Source organism: Eretmochelys imbricata, chromosome 14, assembly GCF_965152235.1.
Source record: "Eretmochelys imbricata isolate rEreImb1 chromosome 14, rEreImb1.hap1, whole genome shotgun sequence".
Lineage (NCBI taxonomy): Eukaryota > Metazoa > Chordata > Testudines > Cheloniidae > Eretmochelys > Eretmochelys imbricata.
In genome coordinates, this window is record NC_135585.1 from 52,559,135 (window position 1) to 52,579,533 (window position 20,399).

Sequence of the window (20,399 nt, forward strand, 5' to 3'; positions counted from 1 at the left end):
GGACCTGTGCTCCCCCTCCAGCCAGGAGAAACCAGCTGCAGACCCCTTTAGTGCTGGGCAGAGGGACAAACAAAAGGACGTGGCTCCTTTAAGAAAAGTTTGCCCTTGTGTCTGATGAGTGAACTTAGGCTGGGGCCAGCAGCTCGCCCCCTTCCCGGGCTCTGTCCAGCCAGTCGGGTGCGCCAGGTGTAGCGCAGTAAATTGCTCTGCATAGAAATGTGCTACTTTCCGGGTACTGAGCCGTACATCTGCTGAAGCCGCTGCCCTTCACCCTGCCCTTCTTAGCCGTAAGATTCTGCGGACGGCTTTTGACAGGGGTTAAAAAGTTGCCAAGGGGGTGAATCGGAACAGGGGGGTGGCCAGGGTCTGAGCAGGGGGCGGAAATAGACTGGTCAGGGGGGTCAAGCAGCTGGAGGCAGCATTAGGAGAGGGGCTAAAGGGAAAATCAGGGATGGTGGGAGGAGCCCGAGTTAAGCCCAGGAGCGAGGCGCTGGCAGAGGGTGTCAGAGGGCAAAACCCGGCACAGGCAGGGGCACAGGGGGCAGCAGTTACCCCAGTGGGACTGAGACACCAGGGCTTGCAAAATAGTTTCTTGGGGGGGCGAGAGGCTTTTTTATTTCCCCTCTCCCAGGCAGAACCTCTCAGCATTGGCTTCCCCGGACTGGGTTCTCAAAGGCACAGGCATCCCCATGCCTAGTCAATATATCTCCTCTTTGTCTGATCTAACCTACTGAGGCTCTGTCTACACTGCAAATTTCAAAGCCCTGTCACAGGTGCCAGTGCTCCTGGAATCCACCTCGACGAGGGGATTAGGTCCGAGCACTGGGAGCCGAGCCTGTCCACACTAGCGCTTTAAAGCACTCAAACATGCTGCGCTCGGCAAGGGGGAGGGGGTGATTTTTCACGCCCCTGAGCCAGCAACTTAGAGCTCTTTAACTTGCCAGTGTAGATAATCCCTGAGACTGAATTCAGGGAAACATGGTACAGATATCCCCTCAGAAACAAAGAATCCCTTATCACTGTGTCTGAATGCATCGAGTCTCATAGCAGTGTCCCAAGTTGTCTTATCTGCTGCTGGGATTCCCTGAATTTTTCATTCTAATTTTTTCTTCTCATTTTTAGAGCAGATGTTTATTCTGTTCAATCATCTGACTTCCACTCTGACTGAATTTCTGGCCTAGTGTGAAAACTTTGTTTTGAGTCAATCCACCAGTGCTGTAAATATTGGTGGTCAGACGAATAGTCCACCTAATCTAGTATCTTGCCTTGTGACAGTGGCCAATGCCAGGTGCTTCTAAGGGAATGCTCACATCAGTCAAGAACTCATTGAGCCATCCCATTGTCCACTCCCAGCATCTGGCAGTCAAAGGACGGTTTAGGGACATGCAGAGAACGGGCCTGCATCCCTGATTATCTTGGCTAATAGCCAATCGACTTATCCTGAGGGACTGATCGAACTCTTTGTTCAACCCATTCATAGCTTTTCCTTTCAAAATACAATGAACACACATCTACAACCCAAACATACCTTTACAATCATAAGAATTCTAAAATCATGAGTTAGTCACCCTCGCGTCAAGAAATTTTAAGGAATAAATGATCTTTTTTTGTGCCTCTTTGTTCCTGAGCCTATAGGGTGCAGTAAGGGAGTTCCAATGCCTTGAGCCTGAACACCTGAATGAATCTTAGTCTACCCTCATGCTGCCAAACATTTCATACACCTAAGGCCATATCTACAGTTTCAGTGTGGGTTAACTCAAGTTATGTCACCATAGAGTCACTACGGTTACTATGTCACTTGTGTGCCGGCCTCCTGGACTCCCTGCCTCAGCAGTCAGGGTACTCACCAGAAGCACTTGTGTAGCTTCAGAGTGAGGTGCACCATGAATAGATATCCCACTGTCCACCCATTGTATTTTGGGAAGCTTTGGTTTGGCAGCGTATGCTGGGTACCAAAGAGGTCAGACAGGGGTGGTTGTGGCCATGGGTTCAAACTTCTTATAATGCATTGTTAACCATCCACTAATTTTATATTTATCCCATACATAAATGTATACATAATGTTTACACCTTTTTTTCTAAACCCACTAACCTGCCTGGCCCTCCTCACTGTCTGCCATCTCACACAGAATCATGGAACTTGCATGGCTCTGCACTATCGTCATGAGCGTTTTCACCCAAAGGTGTGTGCTCCTTTAGTATTTGCAGATCAGCCAACATACATGTGGGGTATGACATTATACTCTACATTCTTCATGAAAATAAGCTTATGATATTGATATAACAGAGCTAATATATACCTTATGCAAGATTGATGTGGGGTATTATCGCAAAACTTAAGACCTATTGACTGTGTTTAGCCAACCTGTATGCATGTAATGTATCTGAGGCTAGAAATATTGAGCATGTCTCTGTATTTAAAATGTACTCTGTTGGATGAGGCCAGACAACGTTAGCAACTTATTGAAGGAATGCACAAACACATAAAGATTATCCCAGGAACTGTGCCTCTGAACAATGGGGAGTACTTGACCAAGATCAGATACCTCCATACAGTGGGTGCTGTTTGATCCAGGTCACAGTAAAAGAGCCTTCCAGAAAGTGGGGGGAAGAAAGAAAAGGTGGACAATGAGAGCCTACAAGAAGAACCGGAAACACCTCAGGTACAAAGACTGAACAGTGAGAAATGATTGACCCAGCAATCTGGATGATGGGAAGACAGACACCTCAGCTCAGCTCAGCATACTGAGAATGGAAGGATCTGACATTATCAACCAATGAAGAATAATCCAGGTGTGTCTAATATATCTTGTATCCCCATTATGCAGACATAGGCCTTTTTCTCACTGCTAATAAAACTAATCAAAACAACACAAGTCCTGAAAATATAGGAAATATAGGAATGTTGGCTTGGTTCTTTCTACTCCAAAAAATGTGTTCGGTATCAAGTGTTTGTCTCATGGGTATTTTGAGAATGGCGACTAAGCATCTTGTCATGCAGAGAAAGTGTCAATTCAGATTTTGTGGGTAATAAACGTGTAAATAAGGCTGCAATACTGGCCATAAACCATAGTGGATTTGATTTCAGTCAAATTGATTTAAATCACTAGTCATGAACACTCGATGTAATCATGGTTTTCTGGATAAAAGTGCATTCCTGTTGGTTGTTGTAGCCTTCGTACATATTCTTCACAACTCAGAGTTCGATCCAGTGGTGTGCTATAATTTGTTCTGCTTGTGCCGATACTCTTTCTATTTCAGATCCCTGATGTAAACTAGCCAAACTGCCTGTCTGAACCTGGGCCTGGGTGATTTCAGTCAGTTGGCGAATTGGGGTATTTTTCTTCATGAGTTTGTACAGATGTGTCCGACTGACCCATAAAGAAAAGTGAAAGTTTAGAATATTACCGGTATCCAGTGTGTTAGTTCTTTTACCCTCACGGCCTGGGAAGCAATAGGGAAAGGTGGGGGGGTTCACATAGTTATATTACACATACATTGCTCTCCTGCTGCTTCTGGCCACAAAATCTCCTCCAAGCCAGTGGCCCTGGAGCGAGGGGGAGACTCACCGGCGCAGCGGCTCCCAGGGAAGGAGCCCGCCAGGGCACAGAGCACCTCCTCCTGGCCAGACCGGGCTCCCCGCCGGCAGCGGCCGCCCCGGGGAGCGATCTCACAGAGCCCGCCCGGCTCGACACCTGCCCCCGGGGCACGTTCCGACGCGGGGCAGAATCCGCCCCTCGGCCTGCGGCGCCCCCGGGAGCCCCAGCAACGGGCCGCGGGGGGGCGGGGGCGGGTGTGAGAGGCGCCGGCTGGGGGAGGGGCCGGAGGGAATCAGGCTGATCCCGGCACCTGCCTGGACCGAAGCTGGAGAAGACGGAAGCGCCCCCGGGGCACGCTGGGAGATGTAGTTCCTGACTCACACACTAGCGGAAGTGACGTTCGATCGGGGAGGACGAGCCGGGCTCGCGCGGCTCGGTTGGCGCTTCTCCTAAGGTGGGGAAGCGGTTTGTGCCCCTCGAGTTCTGGGCATGCGCAGAAGCAGGTGGGCGGAAGTCGCGCGTGCGCAGAGGCAGAGCTCACCGGCTGCTGCGGGAGCGGGCTGAGCGGCAGGGTCTGTGCCGGGGCGACCTTCATTAACCCCCCCGTGCCCGGCCCGCGCCCTGCTCCCGCTGGGGCCGCCCCGGGCCCTGCCCGCCCCGCTGCCGAGCTGCCGCCTCCAGGTACCGGAGCGAGCCCCGGGGGCGGGGCGGTGACGCTGCCTCAGTGTCCGCGGGGACCCGGCATCGGGCGGCGCCGGGACCTGCTCCCGGGGGGGGCCGCGCCCGGGGGGGCTCGGAGCTGCTGTCCCAGCTGGAGCCCAGCGCCCCCCGGCGGGGTCTGGACGGGCAGCGGGTGAAGGGGCGAGGCTGGGAGACCCCGACCCCGCGGGGCCGGGCTGGGGGGCCGCTCTCTGCCGGCAGCAGGGCCCGGGCAGGCCCGGGAGGGGACGGGGGCAGCGAGCGGCCCCCCCCGGAGGCGGCCCGGCCCCAGGCTCGGCCAGGAGCTCGTTCCTCCGCGGGGCCGCGTCCTGCCGCACCTGGGAGACGCCTCGGGGCTGCCCAGCCCCAGGGGAGCCGCAGCCAGGCCCTGCCCCGCGCCGCCGGGACCCGGGGGGGCTCCTGTGGGGGGGGGAACCGGGGGGGGCTTGAACGGTCCCTGTGCAGCCTCAGGAAACCCCCGGGGGAGAAGGGGGGGGCGGGAGGTGAGTGAATTGGATCCTTTCCCTGCTCGTGTCGCTCACACCCTGATACAAATTCTCTCCAGTTCTTCCCCGTTTCTCAAATGTCAATTTAACATCTCTGGTGTGGGGGATTTTCCCACCCATTTTATCTGCCGCGATTTGTCCGTGTTTAGGTGACAAATTGTTCCCTGAGTCGGTGCCTAAAACATGTCTGCCCCTGGAGTGGGGATGGGATGAGACGCCTCTTCTCTGCCAGGGTGGGGGAAGCGAGGAGCAAGTGTCCCCCGTGGAGACTGCCCAGACCCCGGTTTCCCAATCCCACTTGCTGGCCCCAAACTGCCAACACAGTTGCCCCCAGCTGTCCATTGACCCTCACCTGCCCATCCCCCACTGCTGCCCCCTTCCCTCACCCAGGAAGCCTTCCAGCTCCTCCACCTCCTTTGCCCTCTTAAATCGCCTCCTCAAAGGTCTCCCTGCTGCCCCTGTAAATGAAGGCAGACGGGGAACCATCATTTTCTGTTTATGTATTACACAGTCATATAAAATCCAGTCAAATAGTCCCCGTTTTCCAACGAGTTATTTCATAGCAATATAAAATTCCGTGTGATCTTGGTGGGTTTTTTTTCATGTTATCAATTACTTAGTTTGTGACACATATTCTCTGCATATCTCAAAGATTGTTATGAAATACCCTAAAGATTTGCCCCACTTTTTATTTAGTTGTCCATTTCTAATTGAATATGCCCTGAGATTTTCCCTGTCTCCCTTAATTATAAAATACTAAGAAAATCTCAGATTTACACCTTTTCTCAGATTCTTCAACATGGAAATAAAATGTTTGAAACTGTTGCCCATTTCCTCTCTCTTCATTTTTCAAATATTGATGTGAAATACACTCAGATTTTACCTCTTATCAACAACTGATATAAAATCCCTCTGATTTTTCACTTTCCTCTCTCTAATTTGCAAAATGGGAGGAGGGGGGTCCCAGGCAAAGGGCATGGCAGAGGCTCTGGGGACTGCTACTAAATTTGTGCCCCGAGTCCTTCTCCTAGATCTGGGGGGTGAGGGAGGTGGGAAGGGGGTTAGCACTGCTACACAGTGACCTCTTCCACAGCATTCTGGACTCATCCAGAGTCACTGTATGGAAAGACAAGGAGTGACTCCAGATGAACAGTGGGGCAAATGAGATTAGCAAGTCTCCCTATGAGGAGGTGCTCTCATTAGTTGCTCTCCCCAGAGAGCTAAAGGAGGGAAGACTGCTCAAAGGCTCTGTCCCTCTCTCCTAAGGATATTGGGGTTCAGCTTCCTGGGTCAGACACTGCAGCCTCCATTGTGATCCGGGAGACCAGGTGTCATAAATATAAAGGGAAGGGTAAACCCCTTTGAAATCCCTCCTGGCCAGGGGAAAGCTCCTCTCACCTGTAAAGGGTTAAGAAGCTAATGGTAACCTCGCTGGCACCTGACAAAAATGACCAATGAAGAGACAAGATACTTTCAAAAGCTGGGAGGAGGGAGAGAAACAAAGGGTCTGTGTCTGTCTGTATGCTGGTCTTTGCCAGGGATAGACCAGGAATGGAGTCTTAGAACTTTTAGTAAGTAATCTAGCGAGGTATGTGTTAGATTATGATTTCTTTAAATGGCTGAGAAAAGAATTGTGCTGAATAGAATAACTATTTCTGTCTGTGTATCTTTTTTGTAACTTAAGGTTTTGCCTAGAGGGGTTCTCTATGTTTTTTAATCTAATTACCCTGTAAGATATCTCCCATCCTGATTTTACAGGGGGGATTTCTTTATTTCTATTTACTTCTATTTTTATTAAAAGTCTTCTTGTAAGAAAACTGAATGCTTTTTCATTGTTCTCAGATCCAAGGGTTTGGGTCTGTGATCACCTATGCAAATTGGTGAGGCTTTTTATCCAACATTTCCCAGGAAAGGGGGGGTGCAAGGGTTGGGAGGATTATTCATTGTTCTTAAGATCCAAGGGTCTGGGTCTGTAGTCACCTAGGCAAATTGGTGAGGCTGTTTACCAAACCTTGTCCAGGAAGTGGGGTGCAAGGTTTTGGGAAGTATTTTGGGGGGAAGGACGCGTCCAAACAGCTCTTCCCCAGTAACCAGTAGTAGTTTGGTGGTGGTAGCGGCCAGTCCAAGGACAACGGGTGGAATATTTTGTACCTTGGGGAAGTTTTGACCTAAGCTGGTAAAGATAAGTTTAGGAGGTTTTTCATGCAGGTCCCCACATCTGTACCCTAGAGTTCAGAGTGGGGGAGGAACCTTGACATGGTGGTAGCGGTGGGATCCATGTCAAGGTTCCTCCCCCACTCTGAACTCTAGGGTACAGATGTGGGGACCTGCATGAAAAACCTCCTAAACTTATCTTTATCAGCTTAGGTCAAAACTTCCCCAAGGTACAAAATATTCCACCCGTTGTCCTTGGACTGGCCGCTACCACCACCAAACTACTACTGGTTACTGGGGAAGAGCTGTTTGGACGCGTCCTTCCCCCCAAAATACTTCCCAAAACCTTGCACCCCACTTCCTGGACAAGGTTTGGTAAACAGCCTCACCAATTTGCCTAGGTGACTACAGACCCAGACCCTTGGATCTTAAGAACAATGAATAATCCTCCCAACCCTTGCACCCCCCCTTTCCTGGGAAATGTTGGATAAAAAGCCTCACCAATTTGCATAGGTGATCACAGACCCAAACCCTTGGATCTGAGAACAATGAAAAAGCATTCAGTTTTCTTACAAGAAGACTTTTAATAAAAATAGAAGTAAATAAAAATAAAGAAATCCCCCCTGTAAAATCAGGATGGGAGATATCTTACAGGGTAATTAGATTAAAAAACATAGAGAACCCCTCTAGGCAAAACCTTAAGTTACAAAAAAGATACACAGACAGAAATAGTTATTCTATTCAGCACAATTCTTTTCTCAGCTATTTAAAGAAATCATAATCTAACCCATACCTAGCTAGATTACTTACTAAAAGTTCTAAGACTCCATTCCTGGTCTATCCCTGGCAAAGACCAGTATACAGACAGACACAGACCCTTTGTTTCTCTCCCTCCTCCCAGCTTTTGAAAGTATCTTGTCTCCTCATTGGTCATTTTGGTCAGGTGCCAGCGAGGTTACCTTTAGCTTCTTAACCCTTTACAGGTGAGAGGAGCTTTCCCCTGGCCAGGAGGGATTTCAAAGGGGTTTACCCTTCCCTTTATATTTATGACACCAGGTTTAGCAGCTGCTCCTACCCTAGCGGGGCTTCTGTGCTGGGAAGTGACCTTAATTAAAGCTTCTTCTCTGCCCGGCCCAGGTGCTGACTTTCTCCAGCTGGTACTAGCCCCTTGGGGCAGACCTGGGCTCTGTTAATACAAATTCTGAGCCACAAACTTCAGGTAACTGAAAGATCTCAGGGAAAGTGCTGGGGACTGGCAAGAAAGTGACTCTGCACAAACAGCCCCTCCTCATTTCTCCTCCCATTAGCACTTGCCAGGAGAAAATGCATCCGTGGGATTGAGAAGAATCCAGGAATGGGACTTTCCTAGCCAGAGAGGACAGGGGAGGGAGAGACTGAAAGAGGCAGTGGTAGAAATGAGTGGGAAGAGAGATTTCCAGCTCTACTCCACCCAGACACATGTGTTGCAGCATCCCTGGGCAGAATCACTTTCCAGTGAACAAGAAAAGGATCAGACAGAGGAAAAGCCAGTTCCTGACTCCATATTCCCCCTGCTCGGTTGTGGCTGCCGTGAGGTCCATGTCCGAGGGAATCCCCCAGAGTGACTCCTTTGGTCTTGCTCTTTTTTAGCATTGTGTTGAGAGACTTTGTTACGGGGTGGGGGGAGGGAGAAGGGAGGTTAAAAATGTCTCTGTGGGCTTAGCCTGGCAGGAGGGGCCAGGTCTACACTGAAATAAAGAGATCAAACATTTTTCCAGAACGGCAGAATCTAGGATATCTGTCTGCAGGGAAAGGCCCCTGGGGGAATTCTGATGTGAAATTAACTAAAGCCTGTTCTGAAACCCCCACAATTACGCTTCTCGCCCTCCCAGGCTGCAGAACGATGTCCATCCTCCACCTCAGCTCCTCCCATCCTCCCATGGGACAGGGAAGAGTAATGGCTGCAGTGGACTCAGCTCAGGTAGGGATTATTGGGGAGTTTTGGGTGGGTTCCTTCTGGAGGGAGGGGGACAGCAAATACACCAGAGATGGGAAGATTTGCGTAGTCTGGTTTGGAGGTTGGACCGGGGCAGGAAATTCACAAAGTGGAGAAAGGGAGGAGGACAGGGGGTGGCAAACCTGCTGGGAGTTATTTAATAAGTGGCCTCGATTCTGGGACCAGACCCATGAGGTTGGGAGGTGGAAATGCTCTAATTTGTTGAACAGAAAATAACCCACCTACATGGTGCTAGGAAACCTAACCAGACTCATAGTGCGGGAGCCTGACCCGACTAAGCAGCGGGTGCCATGAGATATGAGTAGGGCACCCACCAGTCAGGCTTAGGGGAGATTCCCTTCCCTTCATATCCAGCTCCTCGCACTGAGGAGCATGTTGGACTTCCTACCAGAGAGCTCTCCCTGGAGCCTGCTGGGGGCTCCATCTCCTGTATCAGTCTGTGGCTAGTACGTGTGTGATGGATCTGGTGGGAGAGAGGTGGGGCTCTGTCTTCGTCCCCTCACCCTGGTGGTTCCTGGATGCTCTGAGCGACGTGGGTGTAGGACTCTGACCGTGATCCACCCAGAGCTTCCATTTGATTGGTCCTCTCCCACACAAATAGTGGGGCAGCAGCTACTGAGTGTTGGACTTTTGCTCTCTCAGGGGCTGGTGACCTTCGCGGAGGTGGCTGTGTATTTCACCAGGGAAGAGTGGGCTCTGCTGCACCCTGCTCAGAGAGCTCTCTACAGAGATGTCATGCAGGAGAACTATAAGAATGTGACCTCACTGGGTAAGGATTCCCGTCCCCTCAGTTCTTGGAAGGGGAAATGAAGAGATACGGTTCACGCCACCCCCCAATGGCATCTCTGCTCTGTCCTGTTTCAGCATCACCCCAATATGCCAGTAACACACACGACCAGAGACCTTCCCCTGCTGAAGAACACTTTGGGAACAGAGCACAGGAGTAGTATCGCACAGTTTCAGATATCTCTTTTTGCTCAAGTAAAACTGGGGCTTAGGTCCAGCATAACCAACAGAAGCTTCCTACCCCCGGCCTTCTCGGAAACCCTGAGCCTACTCCACCCAGACCAGAATGTGCTTGGGGTGTAACAAGCAGGCTGCTGGAGTCAGAGCTGCTGGTCCAGGGCTACTTATCACACACACACTCAGTGTGTCCTTGAATGCTGGCTGGGGGTATCCAGACAGGGGAGCTCCATCAGCAGAACATTGAATCTCACCCAGGATTACAGATGACACAAGTCCTCACTCGTCTGGATTGCACTGCAGCGTGTGTAAATGGCTTATGTTGGTAGTGAAACTTCCTGAGACATGGAGAGTCTTGCTTCTCCATCCGCACGTGTGATATCCACCACCTCTCTTTTCTGCAGGCTCCTTGGATTTTTGATTACCTCATTGTCACATGACCCCGATTCTTATTTTTCACATTCTGCTTTTCTAGACTAATTAGCATCTTTTGCTCCTGAATTATAGCTTCTAATTTCCCAGTGTTCTCCACACCCAGGGATTTTCCTACTCCCTCCTGTTACACTGGGCTCACTAGATTCCCTAGTATATAAGAGCGACCACGCTGGGTCAAACCAAAGGTCCATGTAGCCCAGTGTCCTGTCTTTTGAGAGTGGCCATGATTTTATAGACCTCTCTCATATCCCCCTTTCGTCTCTTTTCTAAACTGAAAAGGCCTAGTCTTTTTCATCTCTCCTCATACGAAATCTCTTCCATACCCCTAATCATATTTTTGCCCTTTTCTGAACCTCTTCGAATTCCAGTCTATCTTTTTTGAGATGTGGCAACCACAGTTGCATGCTGTATTCAAGATGTGGGCGTACCATGGATTTATAGAGAAGCAATATAATATTTTCTGTCTTCTTATCGATCCCTTTCTTAATGATTCCCAACATTCTATTTGCTTTTTGACTGCCTCCTTACCTAGAGGGAACGTTTTCAGAGAACTCTCCACAGGGACTCCAAGATCCCGCTCTTGAGTGGAAACAGCTAATTTAGACCCTATCATTTTCTATGTATTGTTGGGATTGTGTTTTCCAATGGGCTGCAATAGGTGCTATCCTGACATCTAGTACTGCTGAGCTCCTGCATTCAGTAATATCCCTGCCCTTTCCCCCAGAAATGTATATCTTGCATTGTCCAGCACACTGCTGAACAATGCAAACTCATACGAAGTCTGTCATTTCATCAGTGGAAAATGACATGCACCAGCCTTGTTATTCCAAATGGAGTTTCCAACATACTTTAATCCAAACACACTGGTTAGATAAAACAATAAAACCAACTTCTTAACTACCGAAAAAAAAAGATTTTAAGTGACTACAGGTAATGAGGCCTAAAAGTCAGAAATGTTTACAAAAGAAATGCAAGATAAAACACAAACTAACATCTAACTTAAAAAGCTAAAACGGATTCAAAGCAAATGTTTCTCTCACCATATGTTGAGACATGCTGGTGGCTGTCCTTTCAGCCAGGACTCCCCTAACCTGCCCCTGCCGCCCAGCTTCACTTCTTCAGGAGTTGTCATGAACAGAGGGAAAGGGGGGAAAGAGAGAGAGAGTCTCAAGTATTTTGCTCACCTCTTTTTATAGTTCAGTCCTTTGTACTAGAAACAACTTCAGTTCTCAGCTGAGTGTTGCTGACATGCTGTCTGTTGTCGATATGAGCTTCAAGTAGTCTCTTTGAAGGAATGTAAATGTCTTCTTCACACCTTCCCACTGCCAGAGAATGGCTATTTGACCAGCTGTTTGCCTTGCGGCCTCTGAGGGAACAGGTCTGTGGGTGTTCCCCAAAATTATAACTTTTCAGTAATATCATACAGTAAAATCTCATAACTTTACTTACAGTGTTGCTCCACATTTTAACAGGAGGATAATATCAAGTAGATTATGTGATTTCAAATGATATCTCACAAGCCATACTATGTCCCAAATTGATCATAATTTTCCAGAAGAGTGAACATAGGGGTACAGACTGACACAGTGTCTGTCTGTGTTTGTTCCCAGCCGATATGTGGGTATTTGGCATCTTAAAGGACCTGGGGAGCTGGTGCTGGGAATTCACTGGTTTACTCAGTGTGACACTATGTGGAATTGTGAGACTCTTTTTTTTATTATTAATTATTATTATTATATTATTAATACCAATATGATAAAATTGCAATGAATCCTGCTAGATGTGCCATGTAAGCTGTCAGTGAAAATATTATGATTTTCCAGGTATGATCATTTTGTTTCTCTTTGTATCACCTTTGTATTGTGAGATATAGAGATGTAGGGTATATTTGTATTTCCAGACTTGTGTAGTGTTTCTGGGTGACACCCCCAGACATATTGGCGTCAGCACTGCCAAGTCTGTTCGATGGCCCATCCAGGGTCATCAGCTGTACAATGAGCCCATGGAAAGGACCAAGGGGATACACCTATTGAGTCAGCAAGACATGCAGGGGTGCGCCTGTGTACTGAGAACTCCAAGACTTTTCCATGCCATGTGCTGTGAAACTCTTGTTTGGGGCACAGGAAGTACAAGCCACAAGGCAAAAGGCATATAAAGGGTAGCTGCATCATCTCCCTTTTGTCTTCAATCCCTCTTCCTACCTCTGGAGCAACTTCTCTACAAACTGAAGCCTTGAACAAAGGACTGAATGACCCATCCAAGCTGTGGATGTGTTCCAGATGGACTTTCAAGCCACTAACTCACCAGTACTGCTAAGAACCTGATATACAGATTTCAGAATGAACTTGACTGCTTTCCCATTTCACTTCTTTCTGTCTTTCTTTTATTTAAACCTTTAGTTTAGATGCTAAAGGATTGGCTGGCAGCATGGTATTTTGGGTAAGGTCCAAACCTATCGTGACCTGGTACTGGTGCTAACCCTTTGGGATCAGAAGAACATTTTGTTTGTGAGCAGAGTTTTTAAATAACCTCTCACTGCAGTGGACCTAGGTGCTGAGTAGGACTCAGAGAACTGGAATGCAATAAAGGGGGCTGTGTGATTTCTTTTTTCAGCGTCTCGGTAACTACTGTGGGTGATGAGAAGCAGTTTGTGACTGGTCGGTGAGTTTAACTTCAGTGTTAACCACAAGTTTGGGAAGCATATGTTATCCCTTTTTCAGCCTGCCCTGACCTTGGCCTTTTCAGTGAGGGACTGCCCCAGGCACACCAGGTCACACTAAGCACTGAAGTTAAATTAATAGAATATTTATTTATGACAAAGTCTTGTGACATCAACTGAAGTCCTTTGTTTTCTTTCATCTGAGCAGGGTTTCCAGTTTCCAAACCTGATGTGATCTCCCAGCTGGAACAAGGGGAAGAGCTATGGGTCCCAGAGGAAAGAGAGATCCTGAGAGCTCCCTGCACAGGTGAGGAAACATTAAACCAACTCAGAATCTATAAGGGCCTGAAAGAAACATCTGGGATGCCCTACAAAGTCTTGGGAGGTCTCTCAGTTCATTATTGTCTCTAGCAGGGCTCGTATCCTCAGGGTAAATATAGCTCATGGCTTCCTATAGATCCTAGCAGACACCAGGCAGAAGTTTCCTCCCTTCCCCCTGTGAATTTGGATGGGATGTGAAGGCTGAATTGATCCCCCTCCTCTCTCCTATTTGGTGGAAGAGTTTGGGGGAGTTCAGGACCTGATTTTTATTTGACCCCTCTCCAGCACTTGTTTTCGTTTGGTCTTCCCCTTTCCATCCCTATTTGAGGTTTCTCTCTCTATCACAGCAGGTGATGCAATTCTTTGTGAGAAGGAGGAGCAGAATTCTCAGCAGGAAAATGTTGAACAAGTGGATAAACAAAGAGAATTATCGCAAAGATGGAAAAGGAATGTGTCCAGGAGTCATGAGCAGGGAAAATCCTTTGCGATTCATCACAGACCAGAAAGAGAGCAGGGAAACCAGCCATTGGAGAAAATGGGTAAATTTATTTCGTGTCGGGGAACTCAGCAGGGCCTGAAGGAAACCACAACCCAGCAGGAAATCCTCAGGAGAAGGAGGAAAAATACATGCAGTGAGTGTGGGAAAAGCTTCACTCAAAGATCAAGCCTTTCTGACCATCAGAGAATCCACACAGGGGAGAGGCCCTATGAATGCAGTGAGTGTGGGAAAAGCTTCACTCAAAGATCAGGCCTTTCAGAGCATCAGAGAATCCACAAAGGGGAGAGGCGCTATGAATGCAGTGAGTGTGGGAAAAGCTTCATTCAAAGATCAGCACTTTTTCAGCATCAGAGAATCCACACGGGGGAGAAACCCTATGAATGCAGTGAGTGTGGGAAAAGCTTCACTCAAAGATCAGGCCTTTCTGAGCATCAGAGAATCCACAAAGGGGAGAGGCCCTATGAATGCAGTGAGTGTGGGAAAAGCTTCATTCAAAGATCAGCACTTTTTCAGCATCAGAGAATCCACAAAGGGGAGAGACCCTTTGAATGCAGTGAGTGTGGGAAAAGCTTCATTCAAAGATCACACCTTTTTGAGCATCAGAGAATCCACACAGGGGAGAGGCCCTATGAATGTAGTGAGTGTGGGAAAAGCTTCATTCAAAGATCACACCTTTTTGACCATCAGAGTATCCACACAGGGGAGAGGCCCTATGAATGCAGTGAGTGTGGGAAAAGCTTCACTAGCAGCTTGGCCCTTTCTAAGCATCAGAGAATCCACACAGGGGAAACGCCCTACAAATGCAGTGAGTGTGGGAAAATCTTTAGTAAAAGATCAGTATTTTTTCAGCATCAGAGAATCCACACAGGGGAGAGACCCTATGAATGCAGTGAGTGTGGGAAAAGCTTCATTCAAAGATCACACCTTTTTTGCCATCAGAGAATCCACACAGGGGAGAGGCCCTATGAATGTAGTGAGTGTGGGAAAAGCTTCATTCAAAGATCACACCTTTTTGAGCATCAGAGAATCCACACAGGGGAGAGGCCCTATGAATGCAGTGAGTGTGGGAAAAGCTTCACTAGCAGCTTAGCCCTTTCTAAGCATCAGAGAATCCACACAGGGGAAAGGCCCTATAAATGCAGTGAGTGTGGGAAAAGCTTCATTCAAAGATCAGACCTTTCTAGCCATCAGAGAATCCACACAGGGAAGAGACCCTATGAATGCAGTGGGTGTGGGAAAACCTTCACTAGCAGTTCAGGCCTTTCTAATCATCAGAGAATCCATACAGGGGAGAGGCCTTATGAATGCCGTGAGTGTGGGAAAACCTTCATTTGGAGCTCATCCTTTTCTAGGCATCAGAGAATCCACACAGGGGAGAGGCCCTATGAATGCAGTGAGTGTGGGAAAAGCTTCACTAGCAGCTTAGCCCTTTCTAAGCATCAGAGAATCCACAGAGGGGACAGGCCCTAGAAATGCAGTGAGTGTGAGAAAACTTTCAGTAAAAGCTCAGGCCTTTCTAACCATCAGAGAATCCACACAGGGGAGAGGCTCTGTCATAAATATAAAGGGAAGGGTAAACACCTTTAAAATGTCTCCCTGCCAGAGGAAAAACCCTTTCACCTGTAAAGGGTTAAGAAGCTAGGATAACCTCGCTGGCACCTGACCAGAATGACCAATGAGGAGACAAGATACTTTCAAAGCTGCAGGGGGGGACAAACAAAGGCTCTGTCTGTGTCATGCTTTTGCCGGGAACAGAAAGGAATGGAGTCTTAGAACTTAGTAAGTAAGCTAACTAGATATACCGTAGATTCTGTTTTGTTGAAATGGCTGATAAAATAAGCTGTGCTGAATGGAATGTAGATTCCTGTTTTTGTGTCTTTTTGTAACTTAAGGTTTTGCCTAGAGGGATTCTCTATGTTTTGAATCTGATTACCCTGTAAGGTATTTACCATCCTGATTTTACAGAGGTGATTCTTTTACTTTTTTCATTCAATTAAAATTCTTCTTCTAAGAACCTGCTTGCTTTTTCATTGTTCTTAAGTTCCAAGGGTTTGGGTCTGTGTTCACCTTTTCAAATTGGTTAGGATTTTTATCAAGCCTTCCCCAGGGAAGGGGGTGTAGGGTTTGGGGAGGACTTTTGGGGGAAAGACGTTTCCAAGCGGGCTCTTTCCCTGTGACATATTTGTTAAATACTTGGTGGTGGCAGCAATAAAGTCCTAGGGCAAAAGGTAAACTAATTGGTACCTTGGGGAAGTTTTAACGTAAGCTGGTAAAAATAAGCTTCGGGGGTTTTCATGCAGGTCCCCACATCTGTACCCTAAAGCTCAGAGTGGGGAAGGAACCTTGACAGGCCCTAGGAATGCCGTGAGTGTGGGAAAAGCTTGACTCAAACATCAGAACTTTCTAATCATCAGAGAATCCACACAGGGGAAAGGCCCTACAAATGCAGTGAGTGTGGGAAAACCTTTTCTAGCAGCTCAGCCCTTTCTAATCATCGGAAAATCCACACAAAGGAGAGGCCCTACGAATGCAGTGAGTGTGGGAATACCTTCTCTTGGCACTCAGCCCATGTTAGCCATCAATCTGCAAGGGAGATCAACACCATAAAAACCTCTAGGGCTATGTAGCCAGACAGCCAGCCCCCCCCCCATCTCAGACCAGCATTGCTGGAAACACAGGAGGAAGCCGGAACAGGGCACTTAACATATATTCCAGCACAGCCTTTGAAGCTGTGAGAAGCACAGGTGTGCTGCTACAATGTGCCTCTGGGAACAGATACAACGATTAAGCTCACAGCAGGCAGAGGCCCTGTGACAGACATGGCTCTTAGCCCCTACTAAATAGCGTGATGAACACACACCAACATCCTAGGTGGGAAAATATTTACCCTGATAAAAGAAATGTCCAGTAGTCGAAACTTATTGTTTCTCTCCCTTGCAAGTGTAAACTACTCTTGCGAAAGCTGGCATCACCCCGACAGACCAGCCTCAATTTGGCATAAGAAAGGAGAAAGAGAATAAAGGAGTACAGAGGTATAAGTAGGGGACCTACAGCACCATGATTTTTGAGTGCTTTTCACTATCTATCTGCTGGTCAGATAAGTGACAGCCTCCCAAGGCTTCTGCAGCTAAGAGGGTCCCTACGCCTTGTCCCTTATTCGTCTTTCCGCGGAATTGAGTGACCGATCCTGGCTTGGCACCGCTGGAATCGAGAGATGCAAGGAGGGTAAGAAGCACCCACACCTGATCTCCTATCTTTAGTGTACACATATTTTGAAATAGAGCTCTATACTTTGTTTTCTTCCTTTGGGATTGTGGCTTCAGTTTTGTAACTTGTTTGTGTGTGTAACATCTCTACATTTAAATAAGTAGGCACTAGCAATTTTGTAACCACATGATTAGAATCTAGCTTAATAAATTTTGGTAACCATTTATGCATAAGCCTGACTTGTTTTCTCTGGTTTACTGTAAAGCAGCCGACACAATTAAAGAACCTCAGCCGTTTTGGCTCTAAAGCCTGGCCATTAGGTGAGAGTACTAAGAGCCTAGCGTTGAGTTGTGCCGCCTCCACGGGGCAAACTCTTGGGGCACCTGTCAGTCAATCCTGGCTGCCCGCTGCAAAGGAGCTCTGAGCTCTAGCAGTTAAAGTCACGGGTGTGGAGAGGCTCTTAGTGCTGCCATTGGGGCACCTGTCAGTCAGTATTGACTGCCCGCTGCGAAGGAGCTCTGAGCTCTAGCAGTTAAAGTCACGGGTGGTTAGGACCTTGGGGCATCCGTCAGCCTAGACCGTAGATTGTATCATTGCCAGTTGTTCTCATGTTGCTCTGGGTTTTGCTGAAGAGCAGTTGTATTGGGAACTTTTCAAATGATAGGTAAATGAAGAGAAGCAGGGGCCGGAACAAAAAGTGTCATTTCGCGCGCCCCCCCCCCCCTTATTTAGATCCTAGTGTACTGAAAATGTTGAAAATAACATAACTGACTCTTGAGACAGCGCTGAGTGAAGTGTGTTTGAATGGATGAGAGGAGAATGTGCTGGGAGAATCTCTTGTCCTGATTCTGAATAATCAGATGTCACCTGCTCTGGAATTTCACTTGACAGGCTGGCCCAGAGGGGCGGGGAATGGATATGGGGTCTTTCCATAGAGAGCGTGCCAGCTCTGATCCGACCCCAGGGAAGGGGCCTGGCTGGCTGGCTCAGGGGTTCAGGAATGGGATAAGGGGCTTTACCCTACTGGGGCACTGGCTCCAATCTAGGACCAGGGTTGTGGGCTAGCTGGCTCATGAAGGTGGGGAACAAGGTATGGGGCCTTTTCTCCCTGGGCCAGGAAGGAAAGGAGAGTGTGAATGAATTTACCTCTTCCCCCTCCATCCCAGCCAAGGAGCATCCTAGTGTGTCTTTGCTTTACACTGGGTGTCTGTGAAGCTCCTCCAAGTATTTAGGGCTGAATTCCGCTCTCCCCCCAGTTTACAGATTCCCTTGACTTCTATGGAGTCACTCCTGACTCTCACCCAGTGCAAGAGGAGATTCATACCTTTAGCGTAGAGCAGGGGTTCTCAAACTTTTCTTTCCGCGGACCACTTGAAAACTGCTGAGGGACTCAGTCGACCGCTTAATGATCTTTCCAAAAGTCATTTGTACCATTAGCTAACTATTGTAAAGCTAACCCTCTTGCATACATATTATCTGCACACATCGCGCAGTCTTAAGATGCTAAACAGATCTGTGAGTCAACTAGAAATAGTCCTGCTCTCCTTGTAAATATTAATACTGTCCTTTCCGGTATCTGAAAAGATTGTAAGAGGCATTCACTCAGGCTTATAAAATTTCTCTGTAAGAAAGCGACACAAACGGCAAAACAAACCCACAAACAAACAAGTGACCACAGTGAGAATACGAAGGGAAGCGAAACATCCAGTGGTTGGTTTGGCGGATTTTAAATGTGTGTTTAGGACCCACGCAGTGCAAGTACAACAGAGCCCTGGAGAAACAGGCAAAGTTCAAGTTCTCCTGGATTCACATTGTGCGCGTGTCACCAACTCAAAAACCATTTTTACAAGCCCTGGGGCACATAAACACATGGCTTGGAGTTTGCAGACAGATCCCTGCTTCAAAGAGCTTGCAAATAAGGTCTTTATCCTACAAAACACCTGGCAGGACCCCAACCAAATCGAGTGCTGATGGGGACTCAAGAGTCAATGGAAGTACTCTGAGGCTCAAAGCAGGGGTGGGCAAACTTTTTGGGCTGAGGGCCATATCTGGGTGGGGAAATTCTGTGCGGGGCAGGGGGCTGGGGTGCGGGAGGAAGTGTGGTGTGTGGGAGAGGATTAGGGATGCAGGAACAGACTCGGGGCAAGGGATTGAGGCAGAGGAGGTGTGTGGGGTGTATGAGGGTGCTCAGGGAAGGGGCTTGGGGTGCAGGAGGGGGGCGGCAGCGGGCTTAGGGGAGGGAGTTGGGGTGCAGGGTGCAGGAGGGGTTTGGGCTTTGGCCCGGCACCACTTACCTAAAGCGGCTCCGGGGTGGCAGCGGCGCGCACCGGGGCCAGGGCAGGTACGGTTCACGCCACCCCCCAATGGCATCTCTGCTCTGTCCTGTTTCAGCATCACCCCAATATGCCAGTAACACACACGACCAGAGACCTTCCCCAGATGAAGAACACTTTGGGAACAGAGCACAGGAGCAGTATCGCACAGTGTCAGATATCTCTTTTTGCTCAAGTAAAACTGGGGCTTAGGTCCAGCATATCCAACAGAAGCTTCCAACCCTCGCACCGCGCCGCTCCGGGCGAGGAGGGGTGGGGAGATGGGGTGGGCAGCCTCTCGGCAGAGGGCTGGGGGGAGATGGGCAGGCAGCTTCTGGGCTGGCCCCAGGGAGCTGCTGGGGGGAGTACGGGCCGGGGGGTTTCTCAAGGACCGAGCCAGCCATCCTCAGCCCACCCTGGTGTCTCCCCCAGGAGCTGTGCTCCCCCTCCAGCCAGGAGAAACCAGCTCCAGACCCCTTTAGTGCTGGGCAGGGGGACAAACAAAAGGATGTGGCTCCTTTAAGAAAAGTTTGCCCTTGTGTCTGATGAGTGAACTTGGGCTGGGGCCAGCAGCTCGCCCCCTCCCCGGGCTCTGTCCAGCCAGTCGGGTGCGCCAGGTGTAGTGTAGTAAATTGCTCTGCATAGAAATGTGCTACTTACCGGGTACTGAGCCGTACCTCTGCTGAAGCCACTGCCCTTCACCCTGCCCTTCTTAGCCGTAAGATTCGGCGGACGGCTTTTGACAGGGGATAAAAAGTTGCTAAGGGGACGAATCAGAGCAGGAGGGTGGCCAGGGTCTGAGCAGGGGGCAGAAATTGACAGGTCAGGGGGGTCAAGCAGCTGGAGGCAGCATGAGGAGAGGGGCTAAAGGGAAAATCAGGGATGGGGGGGAGGAGGCAGAGATAAGCCCAGGAGCGAGGCGCTGGCAGAGGGTATCAGAGGGAAAAACCCGGCACAGGCAGGGGCACAGGGGGCAGCAGTTACCCCAGTGGGACTGAGACACCAGGGCTTGCAAAATAGTTTCTTGGGGGGGCGAGAGGCTTTTTTATTTCTCCTCTCCCAGGCAGAACCTCTCAGCATTGGCTTCCCAGGACTGGGTTCTCAAAGGC

General features: G+C 48.9%; 1 protein-coding gene across 1 annotated transcript in view; it reads left to right on the plus strand.

Moving 5' to 3' along the window:
* The first annotated feature begins 4,052 nt into the window (after positions 1-4,052).
* The window catches only part of LOC144274625 (uncharacterized), a 37,426-nt gene continuing 21,079 nt past the window's right edge, over positions 4,053-20,399 (plus strand). Inside the window, 6 exon segments of the mRNA XM_077833612.1 lie at positions 4,053-4,220; positions 8,770-8,858; positions 9,537-9,663; positions 13,160-13,258; positions 13,620-15,318; positions 16,122-16,307. Coding sequence (XP_077689738.1) covers positions 8,781-8,858; positions 9,537-9,663; positions 13,160-13,258; positions 13,620-15,318; positions 16,122-16,307 — 2,189 coding nt within the window. The 5' untranslated portion in view covers positions 4,053-4,220; positions 8,770-8,780.